Raw genomic sequence first — 21894 nt, 5'->3', positions numbered from 1 at the left:
GGTGGAATTTATGATAGGAACTGGTGTTTGTGTTTACAGTGAGAACCAATCATTATTTTGCAGTGGTTATTATCGTCATAACTTGTAGCATTATCACCAATATCATCATCATTATTATTATTATATCATTCATTATTATTGTTATCATATTCACTATCATGCATCACCACTATCACCATCATAATTCATCAGCTAACACTCTTCCTTCACGGCAAGAAAACTAACAGAAATATTTCCTTTTCTCCCCTTCCTTCCATCCTATCCTTTCCCCACTCTCTCCCATTCTTAATTCCACCTCCCTTTATCCTCAACTCATTCACTTTCAATGTTATTAATATCCTTTATATCCTACCATTCCACTATCCTCTCCCATTCTCAACTCTTTCATTCCTTCCATCCTCAACTCTCTTAACAAATTTCTCTCATCCCTATCACCTCCCCAACACCCATGTCTCACTCTCTCCCCCTCCTCTCCCTCCCTCTTCAATTTCCTACCTCCTTTCCCTCATCTCTCCCTTTTCACTCTCCTTACACATTACCCTGTCTCTATACCTTCCCAATACTTCTCTCTCTTCTCTGTTATCTCTCCCCACACTACTTAATATTTCTTCCTCACCCTCTCCACGTTTCTAAAACATTTCTTTCCTCTCTCTCCCCCTTTGCTATCCTATACTCCTCACACTCCTATAAAACCCCCCATGCACATCACCTTCGACATACACCTAACTTTCCATTTTCCTAACACCCTCATCTCTCATCCCTTCCCTCTCCCCTTCCACCTTCCCACCACCGCTCTCTCACCTCCCTCCATGTCCAAAACTCCACTCTCTTATCCCTTCCATCTCTCCCTTTCGCCTTCCTAACATCTTTTCCCTCACCCCATCCACCTCCAAAACCCCTACCCCTTCCTGACATCCACCTCTCCCCTTCCTCAACCAAAACCCACGCAATCCTATCAGACGGTACGGCACCAAATGCTCGGGGTGCGAACAGGGGATACCGCCAACCCAGGTGGTGCGCCGGGCCCAGGACAACGTGTATCACCTGCACTGCTTCGCCTGTGTCATCTGCCAGCGTCAACTCAACACGGGCGACGAGTTCTACCTGATGGAGGACAACAAACTGGTGTGCAAGAGCGACTACGAGCAGGCCAAGCAGAGAGGTATGTCGCTAAAGGGTAAGGAATCCAGTTTTTCAGGTTGGTTCTTTCACATATATAGACGTACCTCTATTTTTTTTCTTTAATGGTTATGTATATGTTGTGGCTTTCGTTTTGTGTCTCTGGAGGCCTTTTTTTTTTCATATATACCTTTTCCTGATTTTTTTTTTAATTCCTAAGTTTTCAGATCGGTTCTTTCACGTTTTATTATTTTTTTTGTGGTCATGTATATGGTGTGGCTGTCGATTTGTGCATTTGAAGGACCCTTTTCATATATACCTTTTTCTGATTATATTTTTTTGTGTGGTTTGTTCATGTTGTGGGTTTTGCTTTGCCTAAGATTTCGAGGTTAGTTTATACGGAATATATATACTTATTCCTCGTCATTTTCTTTCTTTTTTCTTCTTTTTCTTTTGGTGATGTGTTTGTGGTTTCTGTATTGTGTAAGAATTTTGGTGTGTGTTTTTTCACATATATATTCTGTTATCCTATTTTTTTTTTTCTGGTGGTTTGTATGTGAGGTGGCTTTGTTTCATGTAAAAATTTTCAGGTTGTTTTCATACTTGTTCCTGTTTTGTGTGTGTGTGTGTGTGTGTGTGTGTGTGTGTGTGTGTGTGTGTGTGTGTATTTTCATGTACATTTCTGTGTCTTCCAGTCTTGTGTTTGTGTGTGTGTATCTCCATTTTGCTTCGTGCCTGTGTCGTGGCTCTGTAGGTGTATTGCTGGGTTGGTGTTTGTAGTTTTATCCTTATCTTGGCTACTTATTCCTGGTGATGAGGAGAGGTGTAGTGGGGTGTTGGCAGTGAGGATGGATGTAGTGGGGTGTTGGCAGTGAGGATGGGTGTAGCGGGGTGTTGGCAGTGAGGATAGGTGTAGGGGAGTGTCTTTTACTTTGCTTTCTACTTTTTATTTTTCCATATAAGTGTTTCTGTGTAGTAAAGTTTATGGGTCTGTTATGTTTCTCTCTCTCTCTCTCTCTCTCTCTCTCTCTCTCTTTGGTGTCTGTCATGATGGCTCCCTTGCGTTTGGTTTCTTATATTTGTCTAGTTTTTTTTTTTTAGGTGTGTGTGTGTGTGTGTGTGTGTGTGTGTGTGTGTGTGTGTGTGTGTGTTATGGTTCAATGTCTTGTGTTTTTGTCGGTATGGTCTGTGTTTTGGTTTGGCTCCTCTGTGTGTGTGTGTGTGTGTGTGTGTGTGTGTGTGTGTGCGTATTTTGTAAGCCACTGTAATTGATCACGTCATTGTTACGTTGTTCTAATTGTCATCTTTCTGTTCTTAATTGTTATAAATGTTCACTGTGGAGACATCATTTCGTCAGCTGTTGTTATTGATATTGTTATTTTCGAATTATGGCTGAAATTCATGTTATTGTTATTTTCGCATTATGGTTGTATATTAATCATTTGTTCTTAACTGTCGATCGTTATTCATACTGCCTGTGGTGATTTTTATTTTGTTTGCTACTGTTATTGATCATGTTATTGTTATGGGGTTATGGTGATTGTTTTATTAGTACTGTGTTATTGTTATTGATGATGTTATTGTTGTTATTGTGGTGATTGTTTTACTATGCTGTCAGCTGCTGTTCTGATCATCCCCTGAGCTGTATGATGCTGCTGCTATTGTTACTCTTTATTGCTGATCTTTATATTGCTTTTCCTTTTGCGTTGTGTTCCACTGATTTTCACTTATACATTAACCTATTTACTGATTTATTTATCGTAAGTGACTGCTGATTACTGTTCCGTATTTTGGTGGTGCTGTTCTTACTTCCTCCATTATTTTTACGATTATACTTATTTACTTATTTACATTTATTTATTCATTTACTGTAGGATGTGACTATACCGATTATTCTCCTGGATTTTCCTGTTGTTATTCCCATTATTATTTTTACGATTATATTTCTTTGTATCTTGTATTTCTGTATTATGTATCTCAAGGTGTTTTATATTTTCTCTCACTTTTTCTTTGTATCTTGTAACTTTGTATTACCTTAACGTGTTCCGTATTTCCTCTCTCTCCCTTTTTCTTTGTATCTTTGTAATTATGTATCTCAACGTCTTTTATATTTTCTCTCTCTCCCTTTTTCTTTGTATCCTGTGTCTTTGTATTATCTTAACGTCTTCTGTAGTTTCTCTCTCTCCCTTTTTCTTTGTATCTTGTATTTTTTGTATTATCTCAACGTGTTCTATACTCCATGTACTTTATTATCGTGGACTTGCTTTCATGTTCAGTCCCTCATATTTCTGTAACGTTAATACTTCACACCTATTTATTTTATTTTCTCCCATTCTTTCAGCTTTTAATACACGATGCTTATATATTCTTTACGGTTACCTTTATTTAAATTCTCTCTCTCTCTCTCTCTCTCTCTCTCTCTTCCATTCCCTTCATTCTTCCCTATTTAACGTCGCACTAAATTCATACAGTATACATTTTTAACACCCCCCCCTTTTTTTTTTTTTTGGCTTCTGTGAGCTTCCTCTTGTTGTTGCTATTGCTGCTGTTGTTGTTGCAAAAAAAATAATTAATTAAATAAATAAATTCTCTCGGTTAACCCCTTCACACCGATGACTTGATTTTATACCTGCCACCCATACACTAATTTATTCAGCTCAGGAGAGAGAGAGAGAGAGAGAGAGAGAGTAAAAATCGTCAAAGGGAGCAAGAATAAAATCAATAATGACGTCATCGAACTGAAGGGGTCATCTGAGTCGACCCTCTCATTAATTTGCCCATTTATCACTTTATCTCCCTTATTTATCGGTTTATTTTCCCTGTTTATCGCTCATTTCCCTTATTTATCGGTTTATTTCCTTTCCTTATCGGTGTTTTTCCCCTATTTAACGGTTTATTTCCCTTATTTATCGGTTTATTTTTCCTATTTATTGCTCATTGTCCTTATTTATCGGTTTATTTCCCTTATTTATCGGTTTATTTCCCTTATTTATCGGTTTATTTCCCTTACTTATCGGTGTATTTCTCCTATTTATGGGTTTATTTCCCTTATTTATGTTTATTTTCCCTATTTATAGGTTTATTTTCCCTATTTATGGGTTTATTTCCCTATTTATTGGTTTATTTTCCCTATTTATCACTTTAGCTCCCTTATTATCGGTTTATTTCCCCTATTTATCGGTTTATTTTCCCTATTTATGGTTCATTTCCCTTATTTATCTGTTTATTTCCCTATTTATCGGTTTATTTTTCCTATTTATCGCTCATTACCCTTATTTATCAGTTTATTTTCCTTATTCATCGCTAATTTCCCTTATTTATCAGTTTATTTTCCTTATTTATTGCTAATTTCCCTTATGTATTAGTTCGTTTCCTCTATTTATCACTCATTTTCCTATTTATCACTTTACTTCCCTTATTTATCACACACATTCCCCATTTATCACTTTATCTCCCTTATTTATCGCTCACTTCCCCTATTCAACACTTCATCTCTCTTATTTATCGCCGTTTCCCTTATTTATCACATCATCTCCCTTATTTATCGCCATTTCCCTTATTTATCACTTCATTTTGCCTACTTATCGCTCATTTCCCCTATTATCTCTTATCTCCCCTATTTACGACTTTCCTTGGTACCTTTGAACACCTAAAATAGTCCCCGCTTTAAAGATTTGTACGTCTCGTTTTCTTTACCTGACCCTTAAGATTTTCACTATTATCATTCTTTTTGTTTTATTTTGCTGTGTTTATTTGTGCACTGTGGAAAAGCGGTAGAACGAGAACTAAGGTAACAGGGATGAGGAAGTAGGGAGGGAAGGAGGATAAAGTAGGAAGGAAAGAGGGAAGGAAGGAGAAGACAGTGGATTGGATAAGAGGAAGAAATAGAAAATGATTTGGTAAGACAATAAACAATAAGGGACATTGAGGAGAGAATATGGGAACACTTAATAATAATAATATTAATAATTGCTACTACTACCACTACTACTAACATCAATACCGTTAATAATAATAATAATAATAATAATAATAATAAATCGGCACGAGTTCCTCCACACATCTCGTAATGAAGAAAAAATTCTCCATTCATTGGGTGGACACTACAAAAAGAGCAAAATAATAATAATAATAATAATAATAATAATTTTCAGTACGATGTCAACCATTATATTTGGTAGTTTATAGCGTCAGACCGTTTTAGGAAAGGTGTCACTCCCTGGAGAGTTTAAAGACAGGTTGGGGTGGGGGGTTGCAGGTGTATGAGAGGTAAAGGGATACTGTTGCATTTAAGTCTCGTTCTACCGCTTCTGCCCCACCCCACCCCACCCCTGCAACCCACCCCACCCCTCCCCCGCCCCGCCATGCCCCGCCCCGCCCCGCATGCAAATAATCCTACCAAAAACAAGCCCAAGGGTGAAGAAGAGGAACCAGACGCCGGAGGGAGTCGGAGGCGAGAGATACGTGCAGGGGCGGGGTAGGCAGGTAGGGTGTAGCGGGGCGAGGCAGGGTGGATCGGGGCGGGGTAGGGTGGTTCGGGGTGAGGCTGGCGTGACGCGCGGGTTGGGGTGTGTTGCAGAGGAGGAGATGGGTGGGAAGCGGCCCCGCACCACCATCACTGCCCGCCAGCTGGACAAACTGAAGGCGGCGTACAGCAAGTGTGCCAAGCCGCCGCGACACGTACGTGAGCACCTCTCGCACGACACCGGCCTAGACATGCGGGTCGTGCAGGTCTGGTTTCAGAACAGGTACGTTGTGGTGCTGGTGCCGTGCCCTGCCCCGCCCCGCCCCGCCCACACCAGCCCGCCCCGTCCCGCCCACACCTACCTTGAAATAGCCCACCCTACCTTGCCTCGTCTCACCCTGAATAGTCTACCTTCGGCCCGTTCCGCCCTCAGTGTCTCATCCTCGTCCCATCCCACCTTGCTTGCCCCGTCCCACAACCTCCCCCCCCCCTTCCAGCTAGGTGGGTGGCACTGTGGTCGCTATAAGTGTAACTGCCCCGCCCCGCCCCATTTAGCCCCGTAATTTTCCCCTCAGGTAATTGTACTCTCATTCTCCCACCCCACCCCGACCTACCCTGCATAATTCCAACCTACCTTACCCCTGTTAACTCATCTCCCTTCCCCGTCCCACCACACCCTACCTTTCCCCCTACACCCTACTTTACCCTTCATAATTCCACCCCTCCCGTCCCACCACCTTCTGCCTTTTCCTCTTCACCGTACTCCACCCTGCCTTACCCCTCCCCAGCCTAACTCATTAACTGTGCTCTACCCTGCCATATCTCACCCTACCTAATCCACCCCATACCACCCTACTCTTGCTGACCTCTCCCTCTCCAACTCCTCACCCACTTCACAACACCACTCGACACTAAAATTCTTCACACCTATCATTTTTTGTTATTATTATTCATATTTTACCCTTCCTCTTTAAATTTCGCTAATTTCCCTCCTCCCCATCTCTTCGACCTCCTTTCATTACCTCTTCTTTCCTACTACCTTCCTTCCTTTTCCACTTACCTATACATCATTCCTTCTTTCGTCCCCCTATCCCTTTCCACCATATTATCCCTTCTATCATCTCTCCTTTTCCACTTGCCTATCATCAAACCTTCTTCCGTTCCTCTATCCCCTTCTATTACCACCTTCCGTCCCTTCCTTCCCCTTCATCCTCTCCTCAGTCTTCATCCACTCCTTCTTGTCTTATTTTCCCTTTCCTCCATCCGTCTCCCATACCTTTTCGTCACCTTTTCCAGTGATCTGCCACCCTCGCCTTACTCCACACAATACCCTTTCACTACACCGACCTTTCTTTTTATCAACTACTATTTTTCCTACGGCTAGTCCATTATAATCAGCGTACCACCTCTCGTCATGAAGAGGTTACGTTCCCTGAGTCCATCTACTTATTATATCACTTCAGCCCTAAAAGACAAATTTCTGAGCCTCTATTAATACTGGAGATTACAAAATATCAAGTTAATCTTCTACACGTGAGGCAAAATATTTAATCAGGGTAAGCACTATATTATACCGATATTACCTAGCTCATTCCAGGCTGAGACAACTTCAACAATATTACAGATAATCACTACGGCTTTGATTAACGAGTGATATTATAAACTGTCAAAACTGTTCATTAGGTACACACTGCTAAAGTTTTATCGGTTTTATAATGTGTATTGCAAGGCGTTAAATGATACTGCATAATAATAAAATAATAATAATAATAATAATATATATAAATATCTTAAATCAAGAATCACGACACGGGGTATAATTATTTCCTCTTCTGAAACTTTTAAATTAACAAAGAAAACAGCACACCCATACCGAGTCCACCTGTATTTTGTTTACCTGTAGTGTCCTTAATTAACTCCCTCTCCCACACTCACCTGTCTCGACCATTATACCACTACCCCTAAATTCATCCCTCCCTCCCTTCCATTTCCCTTCCCCACTACCTCTAACCCCTCCTTCCCTCGCTTCAATAACTCTCCCCCACTAACCCTAACTCCTCCCCCTCTCCCTTCTATTTCCCTCCCCCCCTCTGCTCCCCTTCAACACTCCTTTTTCTTCTCCTCCCATTCCTAACATTCCCCTCCTCTCTCCGACTCCCCACCCCTCACATCCCCAAAGTTCTCTCTCTGTTTTTTCCCCTCCATCCTCTAATACTCCTTCCCTGTCTCTTCCCTCCTTTCCTCTCCCCATCCCAGCCTCCCTACCCTCTTCTCCACTCCCCACTACCGTCTCTCTGTCTCTCCTCATTTCCTTCTCCCTCTATCCAAATCCTTTCCTTCGCCAATCACTACCTCCTTTCATTCCGAATAATTTTCCTCCACCTTCCTCTTGTCTTCTTTTCACTCTCTTTTCTCCCCTTCCCTCCCCATTCTCCCCCTCTCTTTACTCTGTCTCCCTCAATCCCTCTCCCTCATTTTTTATCCTACTTCTATTGCTTCTTCTCCCCTCTTTCTCATCTCATATTTCCTCTCCCCTCTCACTCTGCCATCGCATCTTATCTCTTTCCTTTCTCATCGTATCATCTCTCCCATCCCACTATCTTTCTCCCTCTCCATTCAATCCCATATCTCCCCTTCCCTCCCAAAGCTTCTCACTTCCCTGTTCCTATTCCCTCATCACTCTTCTCACTTGATTTTATTTCCGGCATCTAAATCTCTTAAATTTCTTTCGTACTCCTGTCCTCTCATCTACCTTTCCTTCCTACTTCTCGATCTGCTCTCTCTGTCTTAGTTCTCATCCCTTCCATTTATTTCCCCTTCCCATCGCCTCACAACTTCTTCCTCCACTTATTCCTCTCCCCCCTCTCTCTCCTTTCCTTCCATATAAATCTCCTCCTCTTGCCTCTCCTCTTCCTGACCAAATTTCTTCATCCCGTCCCAAACCTGCCCTTCCCTTCATCCTCTCCCTCTCTCTCCTTCCCTCCCATCAATTTTCTCCTCACCCATCTTGTTTTCCGTTCCCTTCCCTTTTCCGTCCGTCCCCTCCTATTCCTCTTTACTCCCTCCTCTCCTTCCCTCCCTTCCACCATTCCTTCCAGCCTTTATCAATCCCCCCATTCTTCCTATTTATCCCTTTGCTTAATCTTTCCCTCCTCCCATCCTTCTTCCATATCCCTTCCATACCACACATTTCCTTCCTCTATTTCCCCCCTGTGTATCCCCACCCTCCATCCCATCTACTTTCCACCCCCTCCCTAACACCTCCCCCCTATCCAAGACCCTAGGGCAAAGCAGGGCAGGGCGGGGCGGGGCGGGGCAGGGCGGGGCAGGGTGGTGGTTGTGTAGGGCGGTGTTGGTGCCTAGACAGCGTATGGGTAGGGCATGTAGGGTGGGTAGGCCTAGTAGTGAGGGAGACCTAGCTTGAACAGTGTGCACATCTAGTAGTCAATATTTTGCATGTGGAGGAAGGTAGGGTAGAAGGCTGGTTTGTAGGGCAATTTAACTCTCTCTCTCTCTCTCTCTCCTCTATAAGATAAAAAAAATAAGCTTTAAACAAGATAAAATAAGTCAGAGAACACAGAGTACAATCACCCAATCCAATCACAACACAATCACCCATCCCAGTCACAACACAATCGCCCACTCCAATCACAACACAATCACCTATCCCAGTCCAAGTACAATTACCCAGTACAAATACTAATCACCAATCACAATTACCACACAATCACGACACAATTAACAATCACCCCTCACAATGACAACACACAAATCACCATTAAATCAACACAGTCACTAAGCCTTCCTAGATAATTCGGTAAATATCTAACTAGCAAAATAACTTGATCTTCCTCACTTAGATATAGTCGAGAAAACCTTAGAAGAATTTAGATAAACTGTTTGTCTGTTAATCTAGAAGAAATTAGTAACTTAGAAACATAGAAGTGTGATTGAAGATTTAGATGTTAAGTTGTGTTTAGATAAGAAGTTAGACACAAATGATACAGTTGCTGTGGCCTTAGTGATATATTATAGTAGGGGTGTTTCTGCTATTATTATTATTATTATTATTATGTTCAGTTTTATGTTTAATCTTTTTTTCAGTCCTGCTAATTTTGCTCCTGTATTACGATCGTTTTTGTGTTGTTTTAATTTTCAAAGCTATTTTTAGTTTTGTATGCTTCTGTTCTAGGGTGTTATTATTATTATTATTATTATTATTATTATTATTATTATTATTATCATTATTATTATTATTTTCAAAATTTATCCTTGCTAAATCTTTACTATTATTATTATTATTATTATTATTATTACTGGCCTTATCATTATTATTTACACCAAACACTATCAGTTAATCACTTTCTTCGTTATCAACCTTATTCTAACCTTTTTTTTTTTTTCCCACACCTACACCGTATCTATAACACAGGTACATAATAAACTAGGCATATGATTATCCATATAGGCCACATCTATGACCTGTACATAGGGTTATATCTACTTCTTCATCTACTAGTATCAGGTAGGAATTCTGGTAGCGGTGGTGGTAGGTGTTTGGTAGTGGTTGCAATAGTGATGGAGATAATGCTGGTAGGAGGTGACAGCGGTGGTGATGGTGGTAGTAATGCTGCTGGTGATGGTGGTAGTAAGGTTGGTGATGGTGGTAGTAATGCTGGTGATTGTGGTAGTAATGCTGGTGATTGTGGTAATGGGGGAACTAACCAGACGTGCACGAATCCCTCATGTCAAACCAGGAACGTAAAAATTTTCATCCTAAAAGCGATACTCATTTTACCTAACTGGAAATGAAACTATATATTCACTAAACCGTACTGAAAATGAGGCGACTGCATTTATAGCCATTAACAAAATATAAAATAAAAAAAAGACTGTTGCATATCGGTACATGTCAGATCACTGGTCGCCTGTAGTTCTGTGATAATAAAAATGATCTACTGAAATCCTGCTCCCTGGCTGAAAGGTTAGACATCAGTGGAAATGGTCTGTGGTTTATGGCTTGAAAACACCTGTGGAAATTATACGGAATACCTGGTGCAAAGTCGTATCCATCCGTGCTGACTTATCCCTGGCCTGTTGGTTTAGTGATCAGAAAACTCCGTTCGAAATGCTGGCCTGACCGTGCTATGGATTTAGAACATTCCAGAGGCGACTGAGGAATTATTTTACGACCAAGTAATGCAGTCAACGGCGTATATCTATATGTGCACAATTAAAATGAAAAATTAGTAAAATCTGATCATTCAGTTCGTCACTGGCGAGACATGTAGCCTACTGAAGAACGTGACACTGCCGAGACCATTCGTACTTAGTGATAAAGTTCATAGTCAGAGGGAAACATTCTTAAACTGCGACGAAATTCGTAAAATGCAAGAAATCTTGTCAGCGAGATTCATTTTTTAAAATTACTTTTGTAAATATCTAGAATATTTGTCAAAAGCACGAAATTTCGCCAAAAGCAAAATAATTCACAGAAAAAAAAAATGAACATCAAGAAACAGTCAATGGCAATAAATCGTAAACAGCGAAAAAGTGAGAACATGGGAAAGTGTCAGTCGTAAATTGTGTAATAACAAATCAGTAGGCAATTAAGGGCTACTGGAGGGTAATTAGGAAGAGTAAGGAATAATTTGTGAGACCAGACCAAAGGAAAACTGCCACGTAACAGCACATTAAATTCTGTATAGAGGATCCAATAGACGCCGCAGACCCAGGTGATAGCGTTTATTCAGCTCTAATAATAATAATAATAATAATAATAATAATATAATAATAATAATAATAATAATATATCGATAAATATGTAGTGACATCTCATCTGTCTCGTTCTTTAATATATATATATCTATATATATATATATATATATATATATATATATATATATATATATATATATATATATATATATATACACACACACAGAAACATCTCTATAAGACTATTATAAAATCTCATTAATGCACTGGTTTAATGCTTTCGTGCAAGAAAAAATGGTTGTACGTACCTAGTATTCTATCCAAGGGGCTGCATCAAATCTTGAAGAGTATCGTCTGATGTCAGCCAGAATAAGATGAAATCATCGTGCTGAAGAAGCACTTACATTATCTAATCTCTTAACCCCAAGGAATATCGTTTAAAGTGAGCAAAGTAATTTGGGGAGCCTAAAACGGAATAATAATGTCTCGGGCTAAAAGGACCAACATTCAAAATTTCTGCTAACTTCAATCAACAGCACGCGGGATCGATACAAGGATAACGCTTATATCATTTTTCCCCCAAGCCAATATATGATTAACTTATTCGTAAGAGAACATGTTCGCCTTACCGTCTCTAAAATTCCCGCCACAAATTCAATTTCCCCTTTTTTATCGAACCGGACCGTTAAACCGTCCTCCCCTCTCCCCCTTCCCTGCCCTCCCCCTCAGGCCTGCCCACCCCAACCCTTGCTGTTGTTGTTGCTGTTGTGCTGTACTGTAATGCCGGCATGAGTTTAATGGCTATTTATGTGCTAATTTAGTTACCTTCAGCCCTAACACACTATACTCAACTGTTTCTGTTTCATTTATTGTTTTTCGCTTATCCCTACGGTTAGTTTTTCTCTATGTATGTGTTTTTTTTTTTCTTTTTTTTCGGCTGTCGTACACTTTCTTTAGTGTTATTGTACCAGCTGTAATGTTCTTAATCTGCAAATGTTAGTTGTCGCTCCTGTACTTGTCATTCAGTAAACTGTAATTGTACTCAAGAATTTACATACATCACAAATACATTTCTTATTTCAGTACGAAATTATAACAAGAAAAAAGTACATAAGTTGAAAATAATAATAATAATAATAATAATAGTAATAATAATGAGACCAACGAAATAGCATCAGTCCCCCCCCCCTGTTGGTCGCAGCTTAGGTCACCCTCAAAGACCCAATACTTGCTAATTCTCTCAGTCAGACGTGGATGACGCCAAGACCATTCGCTAAGGAAAGACGCAAAGGACTGAAGGGGCAGTAGAGCTGTGTGTACTAGTGGTCAGACGGTCATTCACGTTCACAGTCCTGTACCTGTAGTATATTTGTACGTCTCTTTACATGATTACATTACTTACAGGCCTAAATTATACAACAAAAATTTTTAAGGGAAAGATATCTATGTAAACCTCAACTACTGCGTGCTAATAAAATTTTTCTTACGCACTGGATGATATTCATTATCATAAAAAGGAGCAGAGATCATCCAGCGAGATGAGCCTGGACGATTTACGATGAACAAGCAGTGATTGGGAGCTTATTTTGTGATCAAAGTTGCGACCAACAGTGCGTAAAAAGCGTAGCTGGACCTCCAGTGCAAAAATGCCAGAGTTGATCTTTTTTTTTTTTTTTTTCCTACATACGATCTGGTGGAGAAGCTTCATCCTGATAACCTCCCTGTATACAAGAAAAGGTCAGAAATATAACTTTCGTATGAAATACAATACACACGAAAAAGGTAAGAATCTGTTAACTAAGGGGGCAGTTCGGCCTTCTAAGGCTAAAAAAAAAAAAGAGGGGGGGGGGGACGCTGCCCTGAACCTAGGTGAGAGTCAGCACCAAACCCACCCAACTCCTGCTACGTGATGCTTCTCCTAACCAGCAACAGCAGCAGCAGTGACCTTTGCTGTTGCGCTACGAGGTCTGTTTCATCCATCAATCAGTCAATAAACTCCCCTGACACAAATCTGATGAAGACGAACGAAAATACGATGAACCGGTCAGACCTACACAAAAACCACACCTGCCATTTGCAGGTCGGGATACTAAATAATTAGGTCCATGAAAAATGAAGACATGATGCTAGCTTAAGTCCCTCCCTCCATCCCCCTTGCCCTATTCCCTATGATCCAGAGCCACACAAAGCCACAGTGGTCTCAAAGCTGTGTTCCCTCTATGTGTGGTGTGGTCTGAGAAATGGTCCCTCAGAAATGGTGAGAAATAACCCAAATGTTGAGCAATGGTCCTTAAGATATGTTGCTAGGTTAAGCCCTCCCCTACCCCACCCGAGCCCTGTATGAGCCAGAGCCACACTACCACCGAGTTCTCCTGTGTTCCTTCCATGTGTGGTGTGTGGGTGCAGAAGGCGACGTGACAAGCAAGCGGCCGCGCACCACCATCTCTGCGCGCCAGCTGGACCAACTGAAGCAGGCGTACAAAGAATCGCCCAAGCCCGCCCGCCACGTTAGGGAGCAGCTCTCTCAGACGCTAGGACTCGATATGAGGGTCGTGCAAGTCTGGTTCCAAAACAGGTAATTACAACTACCACTAAAATACATAAATAAGTGCCATGTTACCAGTTCCTAGGCGTAGGAGTCTGGAGCTAGGCTAGTAACCATTCGCCCACTAAAGTAATGCACACGATAGAGATAGTGGCAAAGGAATTCGGGTTGGCTAACAGGCAGGTAGATCGGTAGGTACATAACAAGTTAAGTAGGTGGGTGGTTCATGGCTTAAGTAAGATGTTGAGAGGCAGGCAGGAAAGACTGAGTGGGTAAAGTAGGTACGTAGGAAGAAGGGTAGGTAAGTAGGTAGCTCGGTAGATAGTTTTAGTTAGGAGTGTTAGACTGAGTGTGGTTCGCAGATACATGTAAAATCGGTGAGTACGCACGGAGGTAGGTAAATGGATGAGTAGGAAGGTGGGCAAACTGCAGGTAAAAAGGTAGGTAGATGATAAGAGTTGGTAGATACGTAAGAGGAAAATGGAGAGTACCTACAAATACACAGTGATAGTAGTGTGTCTGTGTGTGTGTGTGTGTGTGTGTGTGTGTGTGTGTGTGTGTGTGTGTGTGTGTGTGTGTGAGAGAGAGAGAGAGAGAGAGAGAGAGAGAGAGAGATGCCCCCTATTCACCACCCCACCTCCTACTCTTCTTGTTTTTGTTGTGGGTGATTGGTCAAAGGGTGAAGGGGATGAAATAGTGATGTAATTAAGTCAAATAGATCCTCACCAACCACCCAGTTTGATCACTAGGTTAATGATTTAGTAGTTACAACGCCCCCCCTCTCCCTCTCTCCCTTTACTCATCCCCCACCCTTCCATTTCCCCCATCCCCCCTCTTCCTTCCCCCCAACTGTTTTCATCCAGTTTCTTCATCCTGCCTTCCTCTCCCTTTTTCCATCCCCCCATCCTCTACTTCCCCCATCTTCTTTCCACCCTTTTCTTCCCTTCCATCCCCTCTTCGACTACCCAATTCCCCCATCTCCCTTCATCCCCTTCTCCTCCCACTGTTTTTCCTCCCCTCCCACCGCACTTCCCCTATCAACACGTTCCACTTCCTACCTCCTCCACCTGCCCTACACTCACTTTCCTCTCAGCGTTTTTCCACTCCATCTGTCCTCATACTCCCGTCTCACACTCTCTTCCCTTTCCCTCACCTTCTTGGCCTGATCTCTTAAGTACAGTAGCATCTTCCCTTTTATTGTCCTGTTCTTGCTGCCCCTAGATGATTTTATACAGCGTAGTGAAAGGGTTAAGATGCACACTCTCTCTCTCTCTCTCTCTCTCTCTCTGTCTCTCTCTCAACAACTATAAATCCAAACCCCAAAGATAAAATTAAAAAAGAAAAAAGTATATTATCGTGCGTGGGTGAGGGTGGGCAGGAGGAAGATGTGGTGAATCGCAAAAGGTCGCTTGTTTACTGCAATTTAGAGGCTAAGGGTAATTGGCCCAGGTGTGTGTGATGACCAGGTGTGTGCAGGGGGAGGGGAGGGGCAGGGGTGAACGGTGAGAAGGGAGGGGGAGGATGAAAATGGAAAACGGAAAGGGAGAGGGGGGAAGGGGGAGAAAGGAGGAGGGAAAATGGAAAGGAAAGGGAGGAAAAGGGGGAGGGATGAGAAAGAAAAGAGAAGGAAGAGGGGGAGGGGAGGGGCAGGAGTGAAGGGTGAGAAAGGAGGGGGAGGATGAAAATGAAGAGGAAACGGGGAGGGGGGGAAAGGAGGGGGGAAGATGAAAATGGAAAGGAAAGGGAGGAAAAGGGGGAGGGATGAGAAAGGAAAGAGAGGGAATAGGGAGAGATGTGAGGGAGGAGGAAGGAAGAGACAGAGAACTGAGTGGTGAAAGGGAGGAAGGAGGGGAATAAACATGGAAAGGAAGGGGAGGGTGCTTCCCCGCCCTCGTCTCTTTCTCGCTCACACACACACACACACACACACACACACACACACACACACACACACGTACATATCTGCCATCTTACCATCCTTACTCCACCAGTCTCTCTCTCTCTCTCTCTCACACAATCACACACACACACACACACACACACACACACACACACACACAAACACATCCACATTCCCTCCTCTTCCTCTGCCATGTTTTACTTATTCATCGTCTTCACACACACACACACACACACTCACTTCCTCATTCTTCTCCTTACAGTTTTCTTCTTCCTTTTCTTTCACACCTTTTTCATCGTTTCCCTCACCTTTCTTCACTCTTACATCCACCACTATCCCAGTCCCATTCCTCCTCCTCCACATTCTTATTCTACCTTCACACATTTCTCCATCTGTTCTTATGCTTTTTCTTCTTTCCTTATTTCCTTCTTCTTGGCACAACCTCCTCCTCCTCCTCTTCGTTCCTTCAACTTCTCTCACTCTCCCTCCTTCCTTTTCTTCTTCCTGGTTTCTCCTCCTCTTTCCTTCAACCCTCTCACTCTCCCTCCTTCCTTCTCTTCCTCCTGGTTCCTCCTCCTCCTCCTCCTCCTTCCTCCAGCGTCTCCACTCACACCTTCCTTCATCCTCACCCCCCCTGCTTCATCTTACTAATGGAAGGGGACGAGTTTCACCCACACTAAAACTTTTCCAGACCAGCCCAGATTTTTAAATGTACCCCCTCCCCTCACCCTTCACCATTCCCCCTCCCTTCACCCCCCACCGTTCACCCTCCCCTCACCCTTCACCATTCCCCCTCCCCTCACCCTTCACCATTCCCCCTCCCCTCACCCCCCACCGTTCCCCCTCCCCCATCCTCCACCGTTCCCCCTCCCCCCATCCTCCACCATTCCCCCTCCCCTAACCATTTCCTTTCCCCCACTTCTTCTTCTCTTCTTCATTCCTTTCTCCATTCCCTTTCACCTTCTACCCCTCCTTCCCTCCTCCGTCATTTCCTCTTCTCTTTCGCCTTCCCTTTCATCATCTACCACTTCTTTCCTCCATCTTCCCCTTCCCTTCCCCTCCCTTGCTGTTCCTCCTTCTCTCCCTCTTTTCTCCATCCCATCTTCTTCTCTACGATCATTCCAGTCTCTCTCTCTCTCTCTCTCTCTCTCTCTCTCTCTCTCTCTCCCCACCTCACCTTCCCCATGAAAGCATCTCATTCCTCAAATTACCAGCCAATAGAAGGAATCCCACCTTCTAGGAAATTAGAAATCAAGGTAACAGGTAATTCTGGAAAAAAAAAAAAAAAAAAAAACTGGCTTTCAAATCTAAAAAAAAAAAAAAAAAAAAAAAAATCAGGGTAAAGTGAGCTTCTAGGCAATCGAGAGTCTAAGTAAAAAAAGGAAATCACGTTTATAGGAAATCTAGGAAAATGAACACAGGTGAGAATCTTGGGGAGAACTGAGATGAAAGTTAGAATCTGGGGAGCTGAAATCTAAGTTAGCATCTATGGGGAAATGGAATAAAAATAAAATGGGTATCTGGGAATTTAAGAATCTTTGTACAGTACCTGGGAACTTGAGAAATACAAAAAAAAAAATAATAATTCAGCATCTCGTGAAAATTAGAGTAACTGTAACTTGGAATACAAGCGAAAACTACTGAAGTAAATGAGTACCTGGGGAAATTTAGAATCTACGTGAATGAGCATCTGAAAATTGAGAATCTGAATAAATACTACACTGGAATTATTGTAACTTGCGATCCGAGAAAACTGAGGTGTCTAGTACAGGTGAGTCTAAGGTGTTCCAAGAGGCCAGGTAATACATACATAAATAGATAGAATAGACATTAAATTCTCTCTCTCTCTCTCTCTCTCTCTCTCTCACACACACACACACACACACACACAAAGCACTAACTGAGAGGGTCCAGAAGGCAAAGAAGGAAACAAAGAGAGAGAGAGAGAGAGAGAGGTTTACCAATTACTGATATTGGTCTAAGAATAGAGAACGATTGCGAAGTGTTTTTTTATCCTCTCTCTCTCTCTCTCTCGTTCTTTTCCGGTTACACATTTTCTCTCGCTCACTCACTCACACAGATTCCCCTACTACCTCACCCCTTCACAAGTTTCCCTCCCCCTGTTTTTCCCCCCTTCTTCCCTCTTTCAGAAACTCCTTTCCTCCCATTTTTCTTTCACTCACCTATTTCTCTCTCTCCCTTTCGCTTCCTTCTCCTTTCCTCCTTCTTTTCTTAATTATTCTCTCTCTCTCTCTCTCTCTCTCTCTCTCTCTCTCTCTCTCTCTCTCTCTCTCTCTCTCTCTCTCACTCACTCACTCACTCTCTCGTCTTCCTCCTACGATTCATTTTCTAATGGCCTAAGAGAGGAGGGGTCGAGGAGGGAGGGAGGGAGGGAGGGAGGGAGGGAGAGAGGGAGGGAAAGAAGGATGGAAGAAGGGAGGGAAGGAAGGAAAGAAAATAGGGTGTTGATGGAGGGTGGGAAGGAAGGAAGGAAGGGAGAAGGACCGTGGAAGAGGGATGGAAGGAGGAAGGATGGTGAAATAAGGAGACGGAGAAGGTAAAGATAAGGAAGGGATGGAGAGATGCGGAAAGTAAGGTGAAGTAGGGAAGGAGAAAGAGAGAGAGAGAGAGAGAGAGAGAGAGAAAGCGCCCACCAAACCATCCAATTCAGTCGTGCCCAAATAAGATAATGAAGTCATCTCAATTATCGGTCACGCTGCGTCATTTAATGTATAATTGCCTATAATTATGTCCGCTTAATACTGTACATTAGCAGATGGTGGCTGGCAGTGGTGGTAGGAATGGTGGTAAGTGTGGTGGGATGGTTATAGCTGCGGTACGATGGTGGTAAGTGTGGTGGGATGGTTACAGTTGCGGTAGGATTCTGGAAGTTGTGGTAGCGATGGTGGTAGTTGTGGTAGGGATGGTGGTAGTTGTGGTAGGGATGGTGGTAGTTGTGGTAGGGATGGTGGTAGTTGTGGTAAGGATGGTGGTAGTTGTGGCAGGGATTCTGGCAGTGGTAACAGTATTGAAAGTAATGACATATTATGTATGTGTGGATGATAGGATGAGAAGGTGTGTAGTGGATGCAAGAGCATGTGTTGGTTGGGGGAGTGGACTTTCTGACCACCACTCGGCGGTGGTGAGAATCAAGTTCCAAATGAAATGGAGCAATAGAAGAAGTGGAGGACAGGAGGAAGTAGTTCATACAAGAAGAGTGGAAGGGTTAGAAGAGGATGGAACAAAGGCAGAATATAAGAGAGAAGAGGAGGAGCGATTGGGTATATATGGACTGGAGCAGATGGGGGACGTGGCTGGTGTGTGCAAGATATTCACAGAAGAAATCTGTGCAGCATGGGAGAGGTGTGTGGGGTGACGAGAAGACGAAAAGGGGTGCAGGGAACAGCATGGTGGAATGAAGAGGTGAGACAGGCTGTGGCACAAAAGAAAGCAGAGTTATATAAAAATAATAACAATAATAATAAACACTAGAATAAATGACATGACCAAACATAAGAACACAAACTTACAAGCAGATAAAAACAGCCAGACACACACACACACACACACACACACACACACACACACACACACACACACACACACACACACAGTACACATGAAAAAAGGGTAGCTGCTGACAATGTGGGGTTTGTTACGCAACACACCTGTCTTATGTAACAAAAACAGGTGTGCTGGTGATGGTGACAAGTGTGTGTGTGTGTGTGTGTGTGTGTGTGTGTGTGTGTGTGTGTGTGTGTGTGTGTGTGTGTGTGTGTGTGTGTGTGTGTGTGTTACAGGTGCTGGGAACTTGGGTGTTTGTATATGGGAAGTGATTTCTCTCTCTCTCTCTCTCTCTCTCTCTCTCTCTCTCTCTCTCTCTCTCTCTCTCTCTCTCTCTCTCTCTCAATGAAGTGCGGTGCATATATTTTTATATATTCATTCACTAATACTTTCATTCACAGAACGGACGAAAGAAAGTGATGAGAGAGAGAGAGAGAGAGAGAGAGAGAGAGAGAGAGAGAGAGAGAGAGAGAGAGAGAGAGAGAGAGAGACTATATCAGTGTTTATTCATGCGTAGAGATAATACAGGTCTATATTTATGTGAAGGGGACATACAGGTGTTTTGTTTGCACGTGTGTGTGTGTGTGTGTGTGTGTGTGTGTGTGTGTGTGTGTGTGTGTGTGTGTGTGTGTGTGGAGAATTTTGCATACCAGATGAGAGATGAGTACGGATGATTGTGTGTGTGTGTGTGTGTGTGTGTGTGTGTGTGTCTGTGTGTGTGTGTGTCTGTGTGTCTGTGTGTGTGTGTGGAGATTAATGCATACCAAATGACAGATGAGACTACGAATGACTGTGTGTGTCGGGGGGGGGGGGGAAGACAGGTGTATGGGTCCGTATGCAAGGTACGGTAAAGTCACTCACCCCACCTGTACTGTATCGCCAACAGGTGAGGCACATATTACACAAGACTACGGTACATGTGCTAAATATGCAGTAGTACTTTTCATGTAATGTGTGATAAGTGAGATTCGCCTCTTGCACAATACTATAATCTGTTCCCTTTAACTTGGCGTGAAGTTATAATCCTGTCGTCTATAATGTTCAGCCGTAACACGAGAATAACACTAGAATAAGACGATACTGACGATGTTACTGATGATGATGATGATGATGATGACGATGGGACATATTATTTGGACTACAGGGTTATAAAACATGATGATGATGATGATGATGATGATGATAACGGTATGGAGGAGGAGGATATTACTGACGATGACAATGATGATGATAATGACGAGGATAGTAAATATTAAATGGACTATAGGGATATAATATTGATGACGATGATGATGATGATGATAGTGATAATAATAATAATAATAATAATAATACCGGTAATAATAATAATAAAATAAATAAATAATAATAATAATAATAATAACGATGACCAAAAATCTCTTTGTTCCACTTTGACGAGTATGATGCTGACTCTAAAATTTCTTTCTCCCCCCCCCCTCCCTCCTGAAGGCGGGCCAAGGAGAAGCGACTGAAGAAGGACGCGGGTCGCACCAGGTGGGGACAGTACTTCCGGTCCATGAAGGGGGGCGCGGCAGGTCGTGACAAGTCAAGACGACCAGACGACGAGAAGAGTGACGCCGATATGGATATGGATTCACGTAAGGGTAGTAGTAGTAGTAGTAGTAGTAGGAGGAGGAGGAGGAGAAAAAGTAGTAGTAGTAGTAGTAGTAGTAGTAGTAGTAGTAGTAGTACAGTGGAGGAGATGGCGGGGGCAGAGTGGACAGACCCTTGAGTTGCTGTCCACGAGAACGCAAAATCAATCCCAGGCTGGAGCAAAGGTCAGTATGTGAACGTGACTCCATTTACTGGTGTCTTTCAAGGAAGTTTGGGGGGAATAACTGGGGTGTTTCAGGGGTTTGGGGGAATAACTGGGGTGTTTCAGGGGTTTGGGGGGAATAAATGGAGTCTTTCAGGGTAGTTTTAGGGTTTTAAGTTGCTGCTGAGGCTGGTGCTGATATATACTAAACCATTTATGTAAGACCCAATAGCAGATGGTCTTATGCCATTTAAAATCAGGATCACTAAAACAAATTTGTGCACAACTCTAAATACGAGCGATTAGAACAGATCTCCACTAATATCTCAACTTATTATTATTTTTTGCCGTTAATATGCATGATAGTTTTAAATTACACCCATCAATGAGGAATTCATAGGTCATATTATATCAAACTCATTAACACTAATTTATGAAATACGAAGTCAAAACTATTAATATAATGAATTTCTTTATATACACAATTCAGATTCACAGCCATTGATATATAAAGATTTCCTATACAATATTAAATCAGCCCCGTCAACATATTTCTTCTAAAAAAATAAATCGCACCCATTAATTTAGATTTCTCATAGTCAGTCCTGGCAAAATGTTAAAATCCGCTGCCATAGAAGGAGAGTGCCACGTGTAGAGTGCCATCCAGTGCCATAGAGGAAGGTGGGAGGGGCATATGACAACTTCCCTCTTCCCTATTGGCTGAGACGGGGGTTAGGTGGCTCCTGATTGGTCGAGAGGGCTGGAGGGGGCGTGGCCGGGGGTGAGGGGGACCTGTGGTTGGCTGA

General features: G+C 42.6%; 1 protein-coding gene across 1 annotated transcript in view; it reads left to right on the top strand.

Annotated features, from left to right (window-relative positions):
* Positions 1-21894, top strand: part of Lim3 (Lim3 homeobox protein) — a 41289-nt gene that overhangs the window by 3575 nt on the left and 15820 nt on the right. The window contains exons 3-5 of the mRNA XM_080285583.1: positions 960-1177; positions 13709-13877; positions 20782-20930. Of these exons, the coding sequence (XP_080141709.1) occupies positions 960-1177; positions 13709-13877; positions 20782-20930 (536 nt within the window). The remainder of the gene's footprint in view (positions 1-959; positions 1178-13708; positions 13878-20781; positions 20931-21894) is intronic.

Source organism: Coenobita brevimanus, chromosome 107, assembly GCF_032717465.1.
Source record: "Coenobita brevimanus isolate Jiangsu-jjx chromosome 107, ASM3271746v2, whole genome shotgun sequence".
NCBI lineage: Eukaryota > Metazoa > Arthropoda > Malacostraca > Decapoda > Coenobitidae > Coenobita > Coenobita brevimanus.
Note: the sequence above shows the minus strand (reverse complement) of the source record. Positions and strands in the feature narration are given on the sequence as shown.